Raw genomic sequence first — 23,406 nt, forward strand, 5'->3', positions numbered from 1 at the left:
TCCTCTGAATATCTTTCCCTTCTAGAGTTTGTGGCCTTTCTCTGGGACATGGTGACATCCAGGCATAGATAACCACACAGTGGCTCCCAAAAGATGGAAAGGGAGCACAGCAAGAGCTCAAGCAAACACAACTCTAAAGCACTGAGACTCAAGAATAGGAAATTCCAAAGAAGCGTTAACACCTAAGCTGATTTATTTATTACCTGTCATTACTCTGAATAGAAATCTCTTCGTCTGCTTCTTCCCACTTCTCCACCCTTTACCGCCATCCATTAATCTTCAGTGCCACAAATTTAACTTCCTTAAAGTATACTGTGTATGGCAACATTCTGATACCATTTTCACTACAAATGTAGCTGTAACCAAATGTATATGTATTAAGTTGCTGCCGTAGAGTATGAGTACTTGGGAGAGCTGCACTAGGCCATACTCAGCAATGGGATGGGCAGAAATATAGAGGGGGAGATCTGGAAAGAGGAAAATGCTACAGGGCTGGCCAGCTTCAGCTGATGTTCTGAGTGGAATCATCGACCATCTATGGATTGGCAGTGTAACTCGCCATCTAAAGTGGCATTGTTTGCAGTGATGCTCATTGGAATAATGAGATCAAAGAGATAATACCTTAAGAAGCAAGAGTTTCGTGAATTCCTGAGTGGGCAACCTTGCAGCTCTACGGGAAGGAAGTAAGGGTATCTCTGGCTCTTAATGTTGGGCCTTGAAGGCTTGCTGGCACAGCCCACTGTCTATAAGAACTCAGGGCAAATACTAATGTAGCCCAAAGGAATGTCTCATTCTCTGGGGAGCTTTTGACAAACATTTGGAGGAGCACTATGATAATCTAAGTATAGCAATAGAGCCAAAGCAGGAGGCATTTTATTTCATTTTATTTTATTTTATTTTAAATTTTGTTTATTTTATTTTTGGCTGTGTTGTGTCTTCATTGCTGTGCATGGGCTTTCTCTAGTTGCGGTGGGCGGAGCCATTCTTCATTGTGGTGCGCGGGCTTCTCATTACGGTGGCTTCTCTTGCTGTGGAGCACGGGCTCTAGGCACGTGGGCTTCGGGCTGAGCACGGGCTCAGTATTGTGGCTCGCGGGCTCAAGAGCGCAGGCTCAGTAGTTGTGGGGCATAGGCTTAGTTGCTCCGCGGCACGTGGGATCTTCCCGCACCAGGGCTCGAACCTGTGTCCCCTGCATTGGCAGGCGGATTCTTAACCATTGCACCACCAGGGAAGTCCCACGGGAGGCATTTTAAGTATCTGTGTCTCCTAGAGCTTGTGACACTTTCTTTGGGACACAGTAACATGAAAGCACAAGTTTACCACTCACTGGGCCCCAGAAAGAGCTCCAGTAAACACAGCTAACATCCTGAGACCTGAGTCTGTAGAAATAGTATACCTGAGCTGCTTGATTTATCACCTACCGTATTTTAGAATAAAAACTGCTCTCACTGCCCCTGTTGCTTTTTGGTTTTGGGTGGAGGGGTGGTGGCAGGGGGCGAGGGGATACTTAACCAGTATTATTGAGCAAAATGGACTGAAGTAGCTAGATTCAGGTATCCAGGACTGAAAAAAAATCTCTAAATGGCAAAGCATTGTACTAAAATCAGTGGTTCTCAACCCGGGGCAACCCCTATACCCCTCAGAGAGGACATTTGACAATGTCTGGAGATACGTTTGATTATCATGACTGGGGAGGATGTATTAGCATCTACCGGGTAGAAACCAAGGATGCTGCTAAACATCCTACAGTCCACAGGACAGACCTCACAACAAAGAATTATTTAACCCAAAATGTTAATAGTGCTATTGTTGAGAAACCCTGTTCTAGATCTAGAAAAGCTGAATTCTAATCTACTCTATATAACCAGATAGTATGTTATTTTTTGTTTGTTTTGTTGCTTGTTTCGTTTCTTCATAATTCCTCCCCAGTAGAAGAAAAGCAGGTTTTGCTACATTAAAAAAATTGTTTACTGAATTTGGCAGTTTCCATCAAAAATAAAAATACAAAATAATTTTGATATATAATTCCACTTCTAGGAATTTACTCAATAAGTAGACTCACATAAACTATACAAAGTAGTGTATAAGGATATTCATCACAGTACTGTTTGTAATAGCAAAACACTGGAAACTACCTAAATGCCCACTAAAAGATGTCTGGTTAAGTAAATCATGGTGTATCCATATAATATAATGCTATGCAGCCATTATTATGAATCATGAATGAGTGAAGCAGTTTGATACATTCCAAAATAAAATCATTTCAGAGCTGTATCGTTTATGAAAAAAAGCAAGGTACAAAAAGCATGTAGCATGTACTGCCATTTTTCTTGAGTGTGTGTATGTGTATGTGTAAATATGCTCACATATCAAGAGAATATCCCTGCAAAGATGCATGAGAAATAGAGAAATAGGTAACAACAGTGGCCTTTGGGTAAAGGGTCTGGAGTACTGGCATTATATTCCTTTTGGTACAGTTTGAATTTTTTTAGAATTATACTTATGGTTTATTCAGAAACTTTAATTTTAGAATAGGTACTATATTGATATGACTCATATTTCAAAAATTATGTAAAAGGCTGCAGTGAAAAATCTTTCTGCCTTCTATCCAACCTATTCCCACAACTCCTCCCTCTGCACACACTGAGGGAAATATTTTCAATGGTTTCTTTTGTGTCCTTCCAGAATTTCTTTACGCAAATATAAGCAAATTCAAATATATATTCTAATACCCCCCTTTTTAACACCAAAGATTTGCTAAAAACCCTGTTCTATACGTTGTAATTCATGTTAATTTAAAAGTATGTATGTATTTGGCTGAGCACGTAGCAGTTTTTTAGAAAAATGACTTTTAAAAATCATAATCCTTTTGTGAGTTTGATTTTTTAACTATCATGTCCTTTTCTGCCTCAGGTGGAACAAAATTGGGCCACGTTACAAGGAGGTGAGATGACCATCCAGACGACACAAGCATCAGAGGCTACCCAGGCGGTGGCATCATTGGCAGAGGCTGCAGTGGCAGCTTCTCAGGAGATGCAGCAGGGAGCCACGGTCACCATGGCACTCAACAGGTGGAGGCAGGGGTGGGCGATAAAAGAGGAGGACGAATCTGTCCCTGTATACAGATGTAAAGAGAAACGTTGTACCTCACTTTGTCACAATTGGCATTTGGAACTTAATACTCTTAGCCCATAGGATACTGTAAGTTGTTTTATAATCAGCCCTCACCTACTGCCTTCCCATCCTATCCCATCCCCAGCAACCAGTCCAGCCTGACTTCCAGCTCAAGCCTTCTGGTCAAGGGACATGGGTCCCTTTTGCTTTATCCTATTCTGTGCTCCTTAACAGACCAAAAGCAGCAAGATGTAAGTACTTTGTGTTTTTAAAGGGACCAAAGGATGTAATAAAAAATCAAGAAGCTTCAGGATTGATTTTCCTTTTATCCTACTAAGAAACTGCTTTTTGTTATGGGTATTAAATCCATGTGTTAGCTGGTCAGGAGCTGACTTTACTGACTTTTCAGGAAATTTGTTTCCCTCGCTTATTAGTAACTTTGAAATAAAATAAGTTTTGGATTATTGGGAAAAACTGAATTTTTTTCTTCAGATATGTTTAGGAAGGATACTGCAGAATGGAATACTCTAGTAAGAGGTAATTTCCAAAACTAAATTGTTTTGTTCGTGCTTGGTTCCTTCTATTCGTTGTTGACAGAAAAAAATCATCCCCATATTATTATTCTTGTTGTTCATTGCTTACACAATTTTATTTTCAATGGACCTAGACAATTTTTTTTTTTTTTTTTTTTTTTTTTTGCGGTACGTGGGCCTCTCACTGTTGTGGCCTCTCCCGTTGCGGAGCACAAGCTCCGGACGTGCAGGCTCAGTGGCCATGGCTCACGGGCCCAGGCGCTCTGCGGCATGTGGGATCCTCCCGGACCGGGGCACAAACCCGCGTCCCCTGCATCGGCAGGCGGACTCTCAACCACTGCGCCACCAGGGAAGCCCAGGACCCAGACATTTTAACTAATGGTTAAGAGTGTGTGCTTTGAAGCCAGGCTACTTGGGTTTGAATCCCAGCTCTGTCACTTACTAGCTGTTTGACCTTGGGTGATTTACTTGAGCTCAATGCCAAGGCTTTCCTCTATGTAAAATGGGGGTAAAAACAGTGCCTACTTTGTAGGGGTGCTATGAGAATGGGAAAAGTCAATGCATGTGAGATCCTTAGGTCAGTGCCCAGCATATGGTAAGGTTGCTGTTAACATTATGTGCAGCAGCTGTTAGCCTCAAATAGTCTTTGAACTCTTGCGGCATGCCAGCACTCTGCTAGGTCAGGCTGTAACTAAGGAAAATGCTCTAAGATACCATGTCTGCCCTAAAAGAAATCATACTTTGAATGGGGAGATTGGTTTAAGTAAAACACTTAGCAAACATATTACTCAGAGTGTAATTTACTGTCCAAATGTATGGTGTAGACTATGAACATAGCAGGAATTCAGAGTAAGGGGATCACTTCCTCCAAAATATAAAAATCAGCTGAAGTTTAGATTGGCTGTGGTAGACACTAGAAAGCCTTGATAGGCTTATGTACAGAAGATTTCCATCAGGCTGTGTAGTATACAGTGGCTGAGAAGAGGGTTCTGAGGTCGTATAGATTCAGGTTTGAATCCTACCTCTGCCATTTAGTTGCCATTCGATCTTGAGAAATTTAACCCCTGAGCATTAGTCTCATCATCATTATAATAAGGATAATTTTCATCATGTAGAATCATAAAGATTCAATGAAATGATGTATATAAAACTCTCATCAAAGTGTCTGGCCTGTAATTAGCATTTCAGGAATTATACTTATCACTTAACTTATATTTTAAATTTTGTCTACTTAGAATTGTTTACAGCGAGAAGAGATTAGAAATAGAAGGCCAGTTAAGAAGAGGCAGTCCAGGTATGACTTGTCAAAGGCGTGGAAACTAGTAGTAAGAGTGGAGATAAAGCGACTGATTTTGAAGGAAGTATGGTCAGGACTTGGTGGTTGGTCAAGTATAAAAAACTGAAACATAACACAAACACTTATCCTTCCAGAGTTACCAGTGAGTCCCTGAGTGACCTGGGATCGAAACGTTTTTCTTAGCCCATTGAACCATATCACTTTTCAGTAACATGAAAGTCTTATTTGATTCCTTACACTTTGACTCAATCCTACTTGTACCTTTGAGAGAGGACACACAGATAAACTTCCTGAAAGCTATGACTAGAGTGAAACCCTCCTTCCTTTTGGTCCGGTAACCCCTCACTGTAGCGTGGGGTCTAAAAGGCCACCATCAAAGACCAGAAAAACTTCATTTCATCGAGCCAGCACCTTTGCTATTCCAGTGAAGTGGGAGTGTCCTGGGAACCCTGTACATAGTGGAAAACATGAGGCACATTCTGGCTCCCTTTAGTGTATGGACCAGGGCTTATTTCTAAAGGCAGGGAGGGTAATGGTTTCCCCTGAGGGCTTGTTAACAAACTCAGATGCAGCTGAGGTGGCTACAGTGTTTACTCCAAAGGAAGGAGAATACGGTTCACTGGCATGTAGGAGGAGTAAAGAGATGTTGAAATCTGTTTGCAATCAGATAGTTCAACACCCCGATGCGTGTTGGGGGATGGTGTGTTGCAGCCTCTGCTGGGGGTGAAGAAACCAAGCCTGGCAGTGAAGACTAGACTATAGCAGGCTACTAGGGGAACATCATGGGCTTCTAATTCCAGGAGCGGTAACCCACTGTCTAACGTCAGGAGGATTGGACTTAAGACACAAGCCCTTTGTGTTTGCTTCTCTATGGGATGAGACCCATTCTCAGCCTCTCCAAAGAATTCGTTGCTGGAAGTCATCTTAGTGAAAAGTATACTGCGAATCTGGTCTTTGTTCCTGTGGTAACAAAACGATTTCCTAGAGCTGCTCCCTTCCAGCCTCTCTTTTTCAGGCACAGATGGAACAAGCACGGTTCTCTAACAATCACCTGCACCTCTGCTGCACTGTAAACAGCAGATGTGGGTGCAGAGCAAAGAGAGAGGGGCAGGCTACATGGAATGGCAGCTGGAGAACAAGAAGGCAGAGGTGTTCTCTCAACTGTTGAGGGGAAAGGGGATCAGGACAGGTGCAGGACAGACCTTTTTTCAACCATGCTGTTAAAAGAATTTTGTATAGCAAATTAGAATGAGGGCCCTGGGCTCAGACAACCTGTAGCCCACCCTCCATACCCAAAAGGGTTATGGAGAAATTGTCATTTAAAAATGGAAGCTAGTTAATTTTAATTATTTTCAAAATACAGAATAAGTTAACACTTTTAGGAAGGAGATGGAGAGAGAATCAAAGTGAACAAATGAAAAGCAGAGTGTCACAGCTCAAAAAAAAAGACCTGTGCACCCTGAACAACCAGACAGGAAAGGAAGTGAAATCATCATTTGCTTGTTGCAACACAGTGATTAATTTGAAGTTTCAGGTTGTTGGTTAAGTTGTCCTAGACTTACATTCCCTCTTAACACAAGTCCTGCAAAGCCAGTACAGTCCTTGCACAGAGAGACAGATACACGATAACTATTGGTAGACTGAATCTACATTTGCCCTGGTAGAAATGTATGCGATGTTGTTGACAGGAAGACGATTTTTACTGAGTGTCTAACTGTGTGCAGTGCTGTGACTCGGGGCTGTGGGGAAACAAATGCTCAAGAAAGTTAGAGTTGCTGTTCTTTTGCTGTGAAGAGACTTTGCTTAAAGAAAATAAGTGAATCATATTTTTAAAGAAAAATTTACTCTTACCATTTATTAAAATGGAAATATTGACTTAAAATTAGAGATCTTACTAAAAATAAAACATGGCTTTAATATATGAACTTGTATTTATTTGTCCAGTAACATGGGATGGACAACCTAGATCAGAAATCCTCTCTGGAAATAGAGGACAGGGACTATACAACCGCCTCTTTTTCCTATAGGTGAATGTTGGACACTTGCAGATAAAACGTTGACAGAAAAAAAGGTGGGGGTGGGGTTGTTAGAAACTTCTCATTTGTAACTCTGGTTTGGAAATGACTTGTCGAAAAATTGCTAAGTGGTAGCTTAGAGACGTTTTGATCCCTACTCACCTTTTAAGTGAAGGTAACCTTTTTCTCGCAGTACAGTTTGATCACTTCCCATGAAGTCTAGTGGTTAGAATCGATTTGGGAATGGCAGTCTGCTGACCACAGGCGTCACCATTGTCTTTTGCACGATGTAAAAGATCCATCCATTGCTGCTTTGCCCCTGGCCCCTGAACAGGGCATGCAGTAACTAACCTCACCGACCTGTGGACCTGTCATCCCTGTCGGACCCCTCATCCCTGGCATCCCAGATTGCTTTAGTTGTTGCTGCTTCACAGCTTTTCTTCCAGCATAACATATTTTAGAAAGGTACTAAAGAACGTGACTTCAAATATTTAGAGCTTCAGACATTATAAAATGGGTATGACTGGATACCGGGACTCTTCTGGGTCAGGGCTTGGGTGGCTGCTCTTCCCCTCATAGCCTGTGAAATTTCACACTGCAAGCATGTGTCCAAGAGTGGCAGGACATCACCTTTGATGGTCATAGAAATAAGATTATTGTAGATTGTGATAAAAACAGTGGGGAAATGAGCAGTTGCTGAGGTAACCTGTAAACACAGCTCCTATTTCCATATAAACAGTTCTCATATACCAGCTTTCTTCTTCAAAATAGCACACAGCTGAAGCATTTTCCAAAGAATATCCTTTTTGGCTTTCCATGAAGTCTCAGGTCAGAGTGTTAAATATTTTTATTGTTAATCCGTGATAGCTGAACACTGCAGAATTGGCTGGTAATATTATTTGACACAAGTTTCTCAGAAAAATATTAAAAGTTAAGGGTCTAGGCACTAAATAATCATTCGTTTTACTATCTCTAATAATTAATTATAAAGCATCCTAAAATTAAAATCTACCTTGTAAAATGTAAAGAATAGCCTTAGTAGTAATTCCAGATCAAGGGTCCACTTTGGCTCTGAATTCATGTTACAGATACTATGGAATGACTGGCTGTGGGTATCAGATCTGAAGTACGTTTTAGCACAGAGATTGATCTTAGCTTTTAAAGGGGCTGCATGGAAACTCTATGATCCTGTTCAGCTTTTTGCTCAACCTCAATTCCATCCCCCAATTTTTTATAAAGGAAGTAAATAAATTTGAAATATGTGATCATGATCTTGAACTAAGTTGAAGGAAGCCTGGAAATTAAAAGTTACTACAGCTGAACAACTAGAAAAGGGGGTGGGGGGAATCAGCAGTTTTACATTTAACTTATTATTTTGAATAAATGTCAAAGAATATTTATATGGGGAAATACCAAGTTAGGTAAGAAAAGCAGGCTATAAAACTGTACAGTATGATCCTGATTATCTGTTTAAAGTTGTGTTTAAGATTAGAAGGAAAATAGCTCTTATCTCTGCATGATATTTAAAATTTTTCTTTTATACTTAAATGAATTTTTACAAGTTTCTACATGCATTTTATTATCAGAGAAAAATAACTTTTTAAACACACACATAACAATTTAAAAAGCAAGGCAAGTTAGCAAGAAGGGGAGAATTTTCTATTTAATGAGATTTTCTGTCCATTGGATTTCTTTTTTTTTTTTTTTTTTTTGTGGTACGCGGGCCTCTCACTCTTGCGGCCTCTCCCGCTGCGGAGCACAGGCTCTGGACGCGCAGGCTCAGCGGCCATGGCTCACAGGCCCAGCCGCTCCGCAGCATGTGGGATCCTCCCGGACCAGGGCGCGAACCCATATCCCCTGCATCGGCAGGCGGACTCTCAACCACTGCGCCACCAGGGAAGGCCCATTGGATTTCTTAAACTGCTTCCTAACATCCTTATAGTGACCAAGAAGTCTTCCCCAGAAGAATGATTATGTCAGTTGCTTTACTTGTTTGCTGACTCTCTTAGATGAACACTGTTAAGTTTGGTACACATTGCTTTGCCCACAGTCTTGACACGTTTGCCTTAACCAGTCCACAGCCCCCTGCCCCATCCTCCCCTACAGCTTGTTTTTGCGAGATGACTGCCATAGTTGTGGCAAAGTCTGCAGCTTCAGAACAAAGTTGAATCAACTGGCTTATTCGGTGTCAAACCCAGGACTTTGTCCACCTCTGATAAACTAAATGACGCCACCTCCTCTTCTCCATGCCCACTTTTGACACTTCCTCAGTAACTGCGCAGAGTGGTACCTGGTACTTTCCCAGGAGAGGTGATGAATTTATCTGGTGGGTTCTTTTTTTCTTTTCTTCCACATTTTAACATCTCTGAAGTTTGGATGGTAAACTGTAACCTTATGATTACAATTGTCAGGAACTTTTTTTTTTTTTGTCTGTGCTGTGGGGCTTGGGGATCTTAGTTCCCTGACCAGGGATCAAACCCAGGCCCTGGCAGTGAAAATGCGGAGTCCTAACCACTGGACCACCAGGGAATGCCCAGGAACTTTTCTTTTTTTGCTGGCACATGAAACAGTAATACATTTTATAGTTTGTATCATCATAGAATCAATAAAAGTGGGTATTTATGCATATAGTAAAAGCATACAATAAGGAAAAGAAAAATGGGATACAAACTGCTAGAATAGTGTTTACTCTAAATAGATGGCTAATATCTTTCTGTTCTGCAGAGTATTTGGTTTGCAGTGAAGGGAGGTTTATTTCATTATGTTTGTAGAGTCAAGGATTCGGGGCTTATAGTGATAATTTAAACTTTTAAGTGTTAATTTAGTGCTGCCTACATGTACATGAAGCAAAAGGAAGGGCTGAACTTTGCAAGATATTAGTCAACCATTACTTTGTATTTGGAATCATGGATGTAAACCAAATTGCTATTATTTGATATATTTTTATGTATCTTTTAAAAAATTTTTATTTTATATTGGAATATAGTTGATTTACAATGTTGTGTTAGTTTCAGGTGCACAGCAAAGTGATTTAGTTATACATATACACATACCTATTCTTTTTCAGATTCTTTTCCCATATAGGTTATTGCAGAGCATTGAGTAGAGTTATTATTTAATATTAATTGAATAGCAAGTCCAGGTTGCTGACTCCTCACATTATCATCCATCCTTAGCTATAAAAAGGCAGTTTCAGATGGTCTGCCTTGTGTTACCGTAAAGAGAAAAGAGAAAAAGAAAACCTTGTGATTGACAACCAAAATGGCTTTTGCACTGTGAATATGGATCAGAGCTTCCACTATGGCTTACAGCCACTCAGTTGATCCTGATAAAGAAGGGACTGGGAATGTGTGCCTTCTGTCCTCAAACACCCATTTCCTAGGTTTAAAGAAAATCTCACATTAGCTGTATAAACGTGAAAGACTTGGGATTTCTTTAGCTATTTATTATTATCATTTAAAAATTGCTCTGATTCTGTCAATAGCCCTGGAATCCCTTATGTGCTGGTAGGCTCACAAACGTGGAGTCAGTGGAGAGATCCTAGGAAAGGTTGAAAGTTTGGTTTGTCTTGCTGCAGTGCTATACCTTTATTCAACTCATACATCCCTCCTCCTCTTTCTATACCCACAGCGAAGCTGCTGCCCATGCTGTCGCCACCCTGGCCGAGGCCACCTTGCAAGGGGGGGGACAGATAGTCCTGTCTGGGGAAACCGCAGCAGCTGTCGGAGCACTTACTGGAGTCCAAGATGCTAATGGTAAGAGAGCATAAATATTTTATTGAATTTCTTCCCTGTTTCCACTTAAACCTTCATGACATGACTGACAACAAACCCTTCAGAATGAGGTTGAACTTTGATTTGAGTTTTTTTATATTGGTAGGCAATTGATACCTAGGAAAATTCTAGGAGCCTCTGATTCCTTTCACTAGTAGGAGACTTGGGGTTTCCTGGGAGGGAAAAAAAGCCATAATAATGGCTACCTAACTGAATGACTTATTTGAAAAGTGACTATTTGCTGTGACAATACTTGCTGAGAGGGATTTTTAAATTTTCCGTGAGGTACATTTTGTCCATTTTCTCCCATGGGGTAGATCAGTGTCCTTTACTATAGCAGAGACTCTCCTGTGGGCGAGTGCATTGTGGTAGCGAGGAATGTTCTGACTATCTCGAGAAAGGCACCACCATCTCACCACAAGGTCAGTCAGCAGGCTGTGATAAAGGCGCTTTTCTGATTGATGCTATGGGTTCTGCTTCCTGTTAAATGTGGCCTCACCAAGGACCTCCGGATTGAGCCAATAACTTGCCACCACCCTGCCCTTCTTTCCCGGCTCTTTGACTTCCTGGATATTGGTGATATCCTGAATAAACAAGAGGGATAAAGTTCATAGAAATATGATGACAAAAATTTACAGCTCCAGCCCAGCTCTTTGGATCTACTTCAGCAGGCTCTGGGAGTCAGTAACGAAGTCTTGAGCTGCCCAGGAAGTACCTCAAAAGTCTGAGTCAAAGAGGAAGACCAGTGCTGTTCTGTGAGACTCTGTGTGACTGTTTATTAAGCTTTTAAAATATACATATAATTAGGTTAAGTAGGACAAATTAACTACTCTATGGTTTTTGGAGATTTGTAGTTTAAAGTCCTGGAAAGAGGATAGATAATGACATACTTTTATTTAGGCAGACAGTTCCTTAATGGCATTTAGTGGCTGAAGGAAAAGTCCCTGGCACTTTTTTTAGGGTAGATCCCTAAGAACTAAATAACATGTTAGTTGGAAAAGTCTTTGAAGCAAGACACAATGCTGCATCCTCCTTCAAAAGTGGGGAGAAGAAAGCACTTCTGTCTCCCAGAGAAGAATAACAGGAAATGTAAAGAGCCATGTGGCTTCTGAGAATCATTGTCTTAAACAAAAAAAACAAAAAATCACATATTAAAACTACATCCTACTTTTTCTGTAGGGCTAGGGGCTTCCATGAACTAACCCAAATGGAGATAAAGTTGATCTTAGCCAAACACTGCAAGGTAAAGGGCATCTTATAGCCATGTATGTTCAGGGTGAAATGGACCGTAGTTGGAATTAAGGAAAACCTCGCTCTTTAGCTTGAATCCTACCCCTATTTCCTTATCTTTTTCTATTCCTCATTTCAGTCCTCATCTACCTTGAACAGAAGATATCTGACTGTGTCACATTCTTCTGAAGTGCAATTCCTGTTATTCACTGTGGAACTACTAAAAATAATTCCCTGTGTGGGTTTGATGGGAGACTTTGTTATCCCTTCTAGTGGTCTTGACCGGTCCGGGTGAGGAGAAGAGACTGCTTTATAGTTCTGGCTCCTTCCTAGCCTCACCTTTTCAGGTAGATGAATTTATAGGTAAGTGTAAGGACTCTCTGGGGCTCCCGCCAAGTAGATCTATTCAGCCATGAGATAAAGGTGAACCACACCATTACTGTTGATTCCTGGAAGCTGCTTCTTTTCAGTAGCTTGGGTTGTGTGAATCAGTTGTGTTGACTTCATGTTGTTGGCTGCATTTGTGATAAGAGAAAATTATGATCTACATCCAAAAAGCCAGTGGTTCCCCAAAGCAGACCGACCATTCCCTAGTTTGTGACCTGCCAACATGTGTGAACTCAGACTTGAGAGCTGGATTTACCACTTTCTTGGTGCTATATCAAATCAGACTGTTGAGTTGTGCCTTATCCTAGTAATATTAGGTGAAGGCACATATGTCATCTATCCCTTGGGGATCCAGAGGATGAATCTAATATTGGATATGATCCAGGTAATTCTGATGCTCTTTCTGCCTTCTAGCATTTTTACCCAGAGTGCTCTAGGATTTACTCTGGGACTTGGAACCAAAATATTCTCATTTAACCAACTAGTTTATCTGTCTGGAATTTCAAGGGTTCTTTTTGCATTATTCTTTCAGATTGTGTCCTATTGGCATTGTTTGTCACTTTTGTGATGACAAGCTTATGGTATCTGCCAGTAGACCAAATTTATTATCAGGAAGAGTTTATTATCAGGAAGATGATAGGAGAACAGGTGCTATTTAGTAACAGACACTACTGGGGAAAAAAATACATCCCAGATTCCAGAGTATGGCTTAAATAAAAATCCTACTAGGAGATGACTCTTCTAAGAACAATGCGGATATTGGCCTGTTCCAACCTGAAGGAGGAGTTTCAGTATCTTCTGGGATGGAACTAGAGGGGATGGAGGGTGATTGTGTGTGAAGCTGGATAGAGTACAGTAACCAATGTGAGATGGCTGGGGCAGTGTAGGTCAGTGGTTTTCAAGTTAAGGATAATGACACCTTCGTGGCAGAAGTTTAAATTCCAAATTACCAAGGCAGACCTGACGAGATCTTGTATCTGAAGACTTCTTTTTTCTGGACCCTGTCTCACCCCAACACTAAAGAGACTGCTCAAGCACTAGCATTACTCTACTTCATTTATGTTCTCCCTTTTCTAATAGTGGTAAATGAGTCTTTGGTCTTTTATGATGGTGTTTCATGGTTTGGTTCAATTCAAAGATTTTCACAGGTGTCTTTGTCTTTGAAATGCCTAAGTCTGGGAAAGGCCTCTGGTTGAGTTCCTTCCTTTACCTCTTCTTTTCTTTCTTCTTTTTTTTTTTCTTTTTAACACAGTTATCCCTTGCTTTTCCCCCCAACACATCTTAAGAGGTTGAACAATTTTAAATTGCCCATTGGTTTCCTTTTACTCTGCCATCCTCTGTACCCTAGAACTCCCTTTGCTAATGGACTCCAGAACCAATGAAGGCAGGCTCACACAGGTTGAAGAACTCTTGAGTGATATTCACCTCTCACCCATCCTTCCACCCATTGTTAGCAATTCTCTAGGGAACCAGATCCACAGATCTTTCATCTTTCTTCCTATTTCTACAAAAAATAATGAAAAAAGCTAGATGGGGGGAAGACAAAACAAATAATTGAAGTTCATAGGTAATCAGTAAAGGTAATGGGAATCATCTGCTTCAATTATTGTCCATCAAGCTTCATACCAGAGCTGCTGAGAAAGGATCAACATTTTCTAAACTGGCTGACACTTTTTCTAACAACACCACAAGAAAAAAGGGGAGCGTAGCATTTCCTGGGGTTGTTTGTTTTGGTTTTGGTTGTTTTGGTCCTGATTATAAAAATCATCTATGATCCCACTACATAGAATGTTAATATTTTGAGGGTTTGTTTTTGTTTTTGTTGAGTTTTTTAAATATGGCCTTTTCCCCCCATTCATAAGGTTTTTTGTTGTTGTTGCTGGGGTTTTTTTTGTTTGTTTGTTTGTTTGTGGTACGCGGGCCTCTCACTGTTGTGGCCTCTCCCGTTGCGGAGCACAGGCTCTGGACGCGCAGGCTCAGCAGCCATGGCTCACGGGCCCAGCTGCTCCGCAGCATGCGGGATCCTCCCGGACCGGGGCACGAACCCGTGTCCCCTGCATCGGCAGGCGGACTCTAAACCACTGCGCCACCAGGGAAGCCCTCATAAGGTTTTTTAACCTAATTAAGATCATGTTGTACTATTTCATAAATTATTTTGAAATATCTTAACCATTTTCATGTGGTTAAATATTTTTTGATACTTGCTAATATATGTTTAATACTTGCTGATATATCATCATATTATCCATCATAATAACCAATTCCCTATCGTTGATAATTTAGGCTATTAATATTATTTTTACAACAAAAATAATACTCTTCATCTTCGTATAAAAACTTGTCCATACCTTTGATTCTTTGCTCTCTACATAGCTCATACTTACTTATACTTAAAACAGAACTGTTTAGAACCTGCTTCGTTACCCTTCACCGAAATTGGATACTAGCATAATTTGCTTTGTGTGTGTGTGTGCCTATTTGGTAGGCAGTAAGTTGTATTTCATTTTAATTTGCATTTGTTAATATTAGTGATAGATAATTTTACTTTTTCCTTCATGATTTTATCTACACATGTGTTTTTTTGTATTTGTCTATTCGTGTTCTTCACCCGTTTTCTGCTGAAGTCTTTAACATATGAAGAGTTTTTCCAAATCAATAAGAGAAAGAGAAAGATGTAATCCCTTTATTGTATATGTTGCAAGCTTTCCCTGTTTATTTTTATTTCACTTCTGTTACTTTCACTTTTTATTTTATTTTATTTTTATTTATCTATTTATTTGGTTGCATTGGGTCTTCGTTGCTGCACATGGGCTTTCTCTAGTTGCATCAAGCAGGGCTACTCTTCGTTGTGGTGAGCGGGCTTCTCATTGCAGTGGTTCCTCTTGTTGCGGAACTCGGGCTTTAGGTGCTCGGGCTTCAGTAGTTGTGGCTCATGGGCTCTAGAGCGCAGGCTCAGTAGTTGTGGCACACAGGCTTAGTTGCTCCACGGCATGTGGGATCTTCCTGGACCAGGGATCGAACCCGTGTCCCCTGCATTGGCAGGCGGATTCTTAACCACTGCGCCACCAGGGAAGTCCCACTTTTACTTTTATTTCCTTAATTATTTCTCTTTTTACCTTTATGTTTACATAGGCCCCAAGTCAGATCAATATCTATATGCCAGTTATTCTGTGGACTCAATATTCATTTTAAATACTGTAAAATATCTGGAATTTATTTTGGTATATGGCATTGGGTAGGAATCTGAATCATTTTTTCCCCTACATAATTAATTATTCCAGCATCATTTATCCTATAAAAAAGGTTGAAATCCATCCTTTTAAAACTGTTTTGAAACAGTTTGTCATCTTTATTATGCAGAATTCTTAAATAGCCGGTGTAAGGTCTTGTGTGAGGCTCTTTTGTTTCTATTCATCTGTTTGTTCCGTTCTTTATACTGTAATATTTTATTATTGTGATGTTATTCTTAGCAGCTAGTGAAAGGCCTATTTCCAAATTTGAAAAAAATTCAATCAAAATTCCAAAGAGTTTTTTTGCAGAGTGAACTTCACAATAATTTTTAAGTTCATCTGGAAAAATTAAGCCTCATCCTAGAAAAAAATCCTACCAAGCCTGTTAGCAGAACTGCTAAGAAGTTTTAAAATTGACTAATTTAAGGCTTCTCTTCTCCTTCTGCCCCAGTTTTCCCTGGGGCAAGGGACATGGGGAGTGTTCATTATGACAAAGATGGACCAGCAGTAGGAGACAAGAACTCTGAATACTGCCCCAGTGAATTGAATAATGGGACAGTAATTGTTGCTGGAGAAAACATTATCCCTGCTGCAACCATGTTCATTCTCCTAAGACCAAACCAGGTGTATCTTTCTAGACTAAGAAATTGTGGCCATCCATTCTGTTTATGTAGAATTCTATGGAAGCTCAGTTCTTGCACTTTGAAATTTTAACTTCTTTTTTTCCCCAACTTCAATTTCAATTTTGTATTAAAGATGATGGTGGGGGCCCTACCCACTTATGGTGTACTCCAAGGTAGGACATAGCATTCTTTTCTGCTGTTAGCCTTGCATTCTGTCTCTCAGTCCCATTGTCCCATTAGATTTATTTATTTAACAAACATTTCTATAATGCTTGCTTATGTAAGCACTCTGCTAAGTGTTTTACATGCATTAACTTATCTAAAGCTCAGAATATCTCTATAAGGTAAACACTATTATCCCCATTTAACGTATGGAGAAACTGGGACACAGAAAGTTTTGCTAACTTGACCAGGTTCACACAGAGCGTAGCAGAGTGACATTTGACTCAGGCAGTTTGTTTCCAAACCGCTCTGCTCTGCTGCCCCCCTTTGATGGGGACTGTTTCTGCCTGGACTCCACAACTACAGCGTGATGATTGTCTCCCAGTGTTGAACAAATAAGTTTGGAAATGTCCGGGCCTTTCTCCCATCTCTGCTGAAGGCCACTTGCCTTTGTCTGGTCTAGCCACAATGCCCATCTGCCCCAGCTGTTCCTCATGGCTGTAGGGATCCTCTGGTGGTTCTGATGCCAAGTGCTCCCCTGCTAGCATCCCCACCCACTGCACACGCATGCACGCACACGCACACACAGGCTTTCCTTTGCTAGCCTGGAGAAGCCTATAGGTCTGTGTGTTTCTCTGGTTCCAGAAGTCACAGAAGCAGTCAGCAGCTGGCTGTCAGATTTAAGTATTTTCAGTGAGCCGGTTACTTTGCACTTAGTGAACATAAGAGGGATGGCTGGGTGCTGTTTATTTTTTATTTATTTAATTTTTATTTTTGGCACGCACGCACAGCTTGTGGGATCTTAGCTCCCCAACCAGGGATTGAACCCAGGCCTGGCAGTGAAAGCACCAAGTCTTAACCACTGGACCACCAGGGAATTCCCGGGTGGGTGCTGTTTAGAACGAGGGGACACTGTCTGGGGGGGAAGTAGATGATGGTCAGAAGGGAGTAAATGCAGCTGAAGAGTTGTTTTCTCACCTTCTAGAATCCTCTACCCAAGCCCTCCTGCTGCCCTTCAAGTTATGCCAGGGCTCTTTCAGCCTCCCCACCTGTTTCCAGGGAAATAGAGACTGAGCTGTTAGGGTTGGGGAATGTGGGAAAGGGCTCAGGGGAGTTTACATTTCTGCTTAGAGCAAGTTGACTGGCTAATTTGCTTCCCCTGCTACTCACTGAAGCTTTCCCCTTGGCTCTGCCTCCAGCCCTTGATTTCATTCCCCAGAGTGTTCGTAAAGTACATCTTGCTCTATTGTCCGACACCTGGAGACCATCCACTACCTGCTCTGTCCTGGTTGAGACCTGGGGCCAGCTACCTTCCTCGTGCCCTGAATGAAGAGAAATGGACTAGGGGGCTGGTCTGTTTAAAAATCGAAGCTGGTTACAAGGGCATTCACATTATACTCACAGAAAGAGCAGCCCTTCTCATTTCTCTTCAGTGCCGTACGTCCCTCTCTGTTCTGGCCTGGCCCTGGCAACGGTCCTGCTGCTGAGGTTCCCCCTTAAGGTTCGTAGATATAAAATTTCCTACAACCCAAAGACCCCACTCAGTCTTGCTGCACTGTGTAACACATGTACATTTTACTACCCATTCCAATTGCCAGATCAAACTAAATCAATTTTCATATTATTTCAGAAAAAACACTTTTATCTTCTTTTCACATTGACCATGTTATCACTTTCACCTCCCTGTTTGTCTCTGACCTTTTTATAAACTTTTTAAAAATATATATGTTTTCCCAGTTGAATCTAATCTCAGCCATGCTCATTGGAATGCCTTTTTTTAAAAAAAAAAATTGGCCTTCTTAGCAAGGGGGATAAAAGAGTAGATGGATGAGGACAGAAACATGGAGTTCAGATAAGGGAGCAGGACTTTTGGGTGGGGTCCTTGCATGAGGAACACACATTCCTATCCTGCAAGGCCTCCCAAATGAGACGGGATGGCTGAAAGGTCTGTCCTGTACTTATTATAAAGAGGTAAGCCCAGCTGGACCTGAAGGGGGCGGGCAACATGTGTGTGTTTTAATTTTCTGTGGAAACCTACTTTATGTATATTATACGAATGTTAGGGCATCCTTAACCTGGGTCTGTGGACCCTGAGAAATTCTGCAGAAAAGTTTTATATTTTTCTGGGGTCCACAGCTTTGATCAGATGTGCAAATAGATCAGAGAGAGCTCGCATTTCCCCACCCCCTCCCCAAATTAAGAACCTCTGCTATAGAGAGTGTGGCTAGGGTCATTTCACTTTGTGAGTATCTGGTGTGGCACTGAGAGTAAAAGGAGGGGCAAGGGAGATGGGAGGACCTGCAGACCTAGATGGTTACTCTGAAAGCTGCAGCACTACCAAGCTCTGTGTTCTTGGGCAAACACATTAACCTCTCTAAGCCTTCGCTGTAAAACTAGGATGATGATAGTTCCATGCTCATAAGGGAGTCGTGAGCATTAAACAAAATGAGTCCTGTGAAGTGCTTAGCATAGTGCTTGGCACATAGAGCCGTCATAAACATGAAATTATTATTAGCTGTCAGCCTCAGTTTCTTCTCCAGCATTCCCCCAAATATGTTAAGTTGTACAGAGTGCATAGTACTGTTATAGACCCTGCTTTCCTGTCTTTAGGACAGATCTAAATGCTTACCTTATGCAGTTGAAGAATTTATGCTCCAGAGATGAATACTGTAAAAACGGGAATAGATCAGAGCCTTTTCTATAACCTTGAGTGAAGGAAATTGAAGGTGATGTTGTTTAATGGCTCCTGCATTTGGTTATATCACTCTCCTTGGGCCAGGGCTGTCGTTCTCTTCCAGCAGCATTTCAACTTCCATCATGAAAGGTGAATTTTTTTCACTTTTTCCTTATTATCACCACCACCATCATCCATTATTACTTACAGCATGTTCTTCTGTTCCAGCTCTTCTTTAAAAATAAGAGAGAAAATGCCAGTCTTCATCTTGATAAACTATAAAATATATCTCTCATTCTCCCTTTTCCTCATTCTCTGGACACATTAGTATAAGGACTTGTTCCTAAAGGAGTCAGTGGAGATGTAAATATTAAATTAATTTAGGAAATGTGTCCGCGTTGCTCCCTCCAAAGGATGCTAATATGCTATTCTAGTGCACACGAAATTACTTTTTGCCTCAGTATTTTAATTAAAGTTTAAATAAGTAAAGGTATTAAGTAAAGTTTTACTGTAAATGTGCATATTCAGTCACCATTAAAGCATGATAATAGCTTGAAAAGAACTGTTGTGTTCTTTGATACTGTACCTTTAATGCAAAGATGGGGAGTTCAGTGCCTCCTGGACTGGAAGCAGGCAGCTCCTGAGCACCAGTGTTTAGTGTGAGCTGAGAGTCCCAGGCTGCAAGCCCCGCACCCTGACAGTCCCTAGAGAGCAGCTGCCTATGGCGCTCTGGGTTTGCAGGCCACCCTCCTGTAAAGTAAATGGCCCTCTTTTCCACTGACAGGGAGACCTGAAGGGAAGCTAAGATACTAGGATGGTGTCAGTCAGATCAAGCTGAGGCATTGCCTGTTCTGTAAGAAAAAGCACATGAAGGTTCATCTGTAATACAACTGTTCCCCTTCAGAATCATGTCTTTTTTTTTTAAGTGGAGGGGGAGGGGGACGTACTCAGAGACCTGAAAAGATTACTTCTTAGAACAAATAAGATAAGGAGAGCTCTGAGCTGTGGCTCAGAAAGAAGAAGGGTAAGGGCTGAGTAATGAACGGGACCTGCATCTGGGGCTGCCTGAGAAGCCGGTGCCACACTGGGGAGCTGCAGTAGCCAGGGCAGCGCTCGGAACTGCACGCTTCGCAGGCTGTCCTCCCCGGGCTGCTCTGGGAAACACGCTTTGTTTGCAGACAGGGTTTTCCCCATTTCAGCCAGCTAACTTTTCTCCTGAGATGAAGTTTTCATTCTGGGAAGCATGTTGGTAGATGTCATACCGGGAAAATAACTGTTTAAGTTTTGCTCTTTATTTGCCTTTTGACTGTATGCGTTAAGCATTATTATTTAGGGCCTTCATCTTTTTCTCTTCTTTCTACATTCTTTCCTTTCCTTTTCTTCCTTTCTTGTCTTTTGGGGCTTTTTTAACCAATACCACTACCACTACCACCACTGCCTTGCAGTCGACTACGTAAGCAGTCTGCATTGTTCTACCTTCACCCAGTAAGGTGGGTAGAATGGAGCTTATAGCCCTGTTCTGCAGAGGCAGCTAAAGCTAGGATTTGCCCAGGGTCACTCAGCTACTAAACAGTGAAACTGGAAACCAAACCCAGATCTCCAGGACTCTTTCTGCTGCCTCTGTGCGCTCCCTTTTTCTCCCTTCACTCCATCTTGCCAATCCACCCAACCAAGAAAGTAACGAAGGTATAAAACAAATGAAAATCATCTTTACTGTTTATCCGATTCAACTATTACTTGGTGTGGCTCACTATTTTGCAGGCTTGTTTTGAGGAATGGTCATAGCTGTATTTTGCTCACTTTAGAAGTCAGTGTCATGATGAATCTTAACAGAAGCCAATAAGTAAATGGCATCAAAACCCCAGATCTAAAGGTGTGTCCTGGGAATTCTCTGACGGTCCAGTGATTAGGACTTGGCGCTTTCACTGCTGGGGCCCGGGTTCAATCCCTGCTTGGGGAACTAAGATATCCTGCTAGCCACACCAAAAAAATGTTTTTTGTTGTTTTTTTTTTGCGGTACGTGGGCCTCTCACTGTTGTGGCCTCTCCCGTTGCGGAGCACAGGCTCCGGACGCGCAGACTCAGCGGCCATGGCTCACGGGCCCAGCCGCTCCGCGGCATGTGGGATCTTCCCGCACCAGGGCACGAACTCGTGTCCCCTGCATCGGCAGGCGGACTCTCAACCACTGCGCCACCAGGGAAGCCCCAAAAGATTTTTAAAATAAAATAAAATAAAAGTGTGTCCCATACTGTAGCCACTAGCTATATGTGGCTATTTGAATTTCAATGCAAGTTAATCAAAATTAAATAAAATTCAAAATTCAGTTATTCAGTCACACTAGCCACAGTTCAAGTGCTTAGTAGCCATATGTGGCCTGAGGTACTGAATTTTTTATTTAATTTTAATTTATTCACATTTAAATTTAAATAGCCACATGTAGCTAGTGGCTACTAATAGACCACACAGATACAGAACATCTCCATCGTTGCCGAAAGCTCTGTTGGACAGCGCTGATCTAAAGACTATGGCAGGAATACTGTAGTCTTCTGGCAAGTTGTGCCCCTCTGCACAGGGGAGGGCAGCAGAAATACGTCATGAGCCTCCCTTCCCAGTGACCTTCTCAGCACAGAGACAGCCAGCCTTTGCTAAAAAACTGCCACGTGACTACAGTAATCCGCAGCCAGTGGACAGCTGGGCAGAGGGTTGCAAGAAGAACTGGCCTATTTTTGTGCACTTCAGAGTTCCGAGCAGGAAAACCTGAGCCAGGAGGCAGTGGCAACACCTATACCCACTTCCTCGTCGCCTTATTCATGACCTAGGCCACTTGCCCATTTCCATTTGGATGCTCCACAAGTGCAAATTTCTCTTCTCAACTACAGCCGTCTTCAGGTCAGGTGCTCTAATGGATTTATCATGACCCCAAAAAGAATTAAATATCCAGAGCCTGGTGTGTTACAGGCTGAAAGAAGCCATTACCATTGGATGAATTCCAGATTTCACAATGAAACATGGCTGCTTTTGAGAAATGGGAACATGGAGTTGTGTAATGGGGCTCTTGATTCTAGAACCCAAAGGGGGTTACAGTTCTCTGCCCTATGTATGTTACTCACCCAGCCCTTTCATAGCATAGAAGCTTGTCTTCCTTTCCTACTCCCTTCATTGTGACCTCCTGAAGTCCGAAAGGCCTTCCAAATAGCTCTCATTGTGGGGAATTCCCTGGCGGCCCAGTGGTTAGGACTCCACACTTACTACCGAGGGCCCAGGTTCAGTCCCTGGTCGGGGAACTAAAATCCCACAAGCCACGTGGTGCAGCCAAAAAAAAAAAAAAAGTGTCATTGTGATGTTTAGATTCATCTTTCTCCTTGCAGAGTCTGCAAGTCCAGAGGGGATGTATTGTCTCCACTACACCATCATAAACCGGGGTGGCCTCAGGCATTCATCATTTTATACCAGGAATTGCTAAATCTAGGCCCTGCAGAGAAAAAGAGGGCCTTTACAATGGAATGACCACTATACTTTGGTCTCTATTCTTAGTACTCATCTGAGCCATGGCCATGTCTTTCAGATGCTTTTAGATGCTTTCCATGTTGAAAGTTGAATGTCTGCAGAGTTGGCTCCTCGGGGCCCCAGAGGGAATTAGCACATATGTGAAGCCAGGTTGGTCTGACTGTGTCAGGTATTCTCAGCTTGGGGAAACTTGACAAGCCAGGGATATTCTGGGCAGAGGACTCAGGTCAGGGCTTCAGAGCAGAGATTCCCAAGAAGGTGCCTGCCATCAGGCAGATAGATACCACTGACCATGGTATCCTCTCCATCCCCTGTGTCCTCAAGGCCAAGTTACATGTTTCGTTATCTCATTCTCCTTCCCTTTAGGTCCCCAGATCTTTCTGAGTCTTTGTATTCGAAAGACAGATTCTGGTCTTAGATGATTCCAGCTCCTTGTAACCAAGACAGAATCTTGGTGCCTGTCATTGCAGGTAATATTCTGTAAAGGGATTTATTTATTTATTTTTTTTTTTTGCATACCAAATCCAGAGCCATAATTGGGCAAGTTTAACTGGAGTCATTTCTATTCAATATGTGGATGAAAAAATGGTTTTAATTGAGCATGTAAAAAGGGGATTAATCACTGTTCACACAAGAACCAGAATATCATAACAGGAAAAATTCTTACAGAATAAAGTTTTTAAGGTTCTTGGGTAAAGGGAACTTTCCTCTTTTTACTTATGCTTCCATTAGGATTTTGAAGGAATGTCAGCACACTGTTATTAACTCTAATAGCTTGCACAGCTCAGCCAGTATGGTTTGGGGCCCTCTGGCTCTCAGATTACCTGTATAAATACAGGGATTCACTTCCCAGCTCTACCG

The 23,406-nt window shown here is 41.8% G+C and overlaps 1 protein-coding gene across 12 annotated transcripts in view; it reads left to right on the forward strand.

The window, feature by feature from the left end:
- NRF1 (nuclear respiratory factor 1) overlaps positions 1–23,406 on the forward strand; it is a 126,979-nt gene that overhangs the window by 87,914 nt on the left and 15,659 nt on the right. For 9 of the 12 annotated variants that reach the window (XM_082632582.1, XM_082632583.1, XM_082632577.1 and 6 more), the window contains 2 exons: positions 2,914–3,071; positions 10,590–10,714. In XM_082632582.1, coding sequence (XP_082488708.1) covers positions 2,914–3,071; positions 10,590–10,714 — 283 coding nt within the window. Of the gene's footprint in view, positions 1–2,913; positions 3,763–4,882; positions 4,942–10,589; positions 10,715–22,911; positions 22,993–23,406 lie in introns of those variants that run through there. The other 3 variants (XM_082632576.1, XM_082632574.1, XM_082632575.1) reach the window with 3 other exon arrangements.

This window comes from Mesoplodon mirus (genome assembly GCF_964341445.2).
Source record: "Mesoplodon mirus genome assembly, chromosome: 9".
Taxonomy (NCBI): Eukaryota; Metazoa; Chordata; class Mammalia; order Artiodactyla; family Ziphiidae; genus Mesoplodon; species Mesoplodon mirus.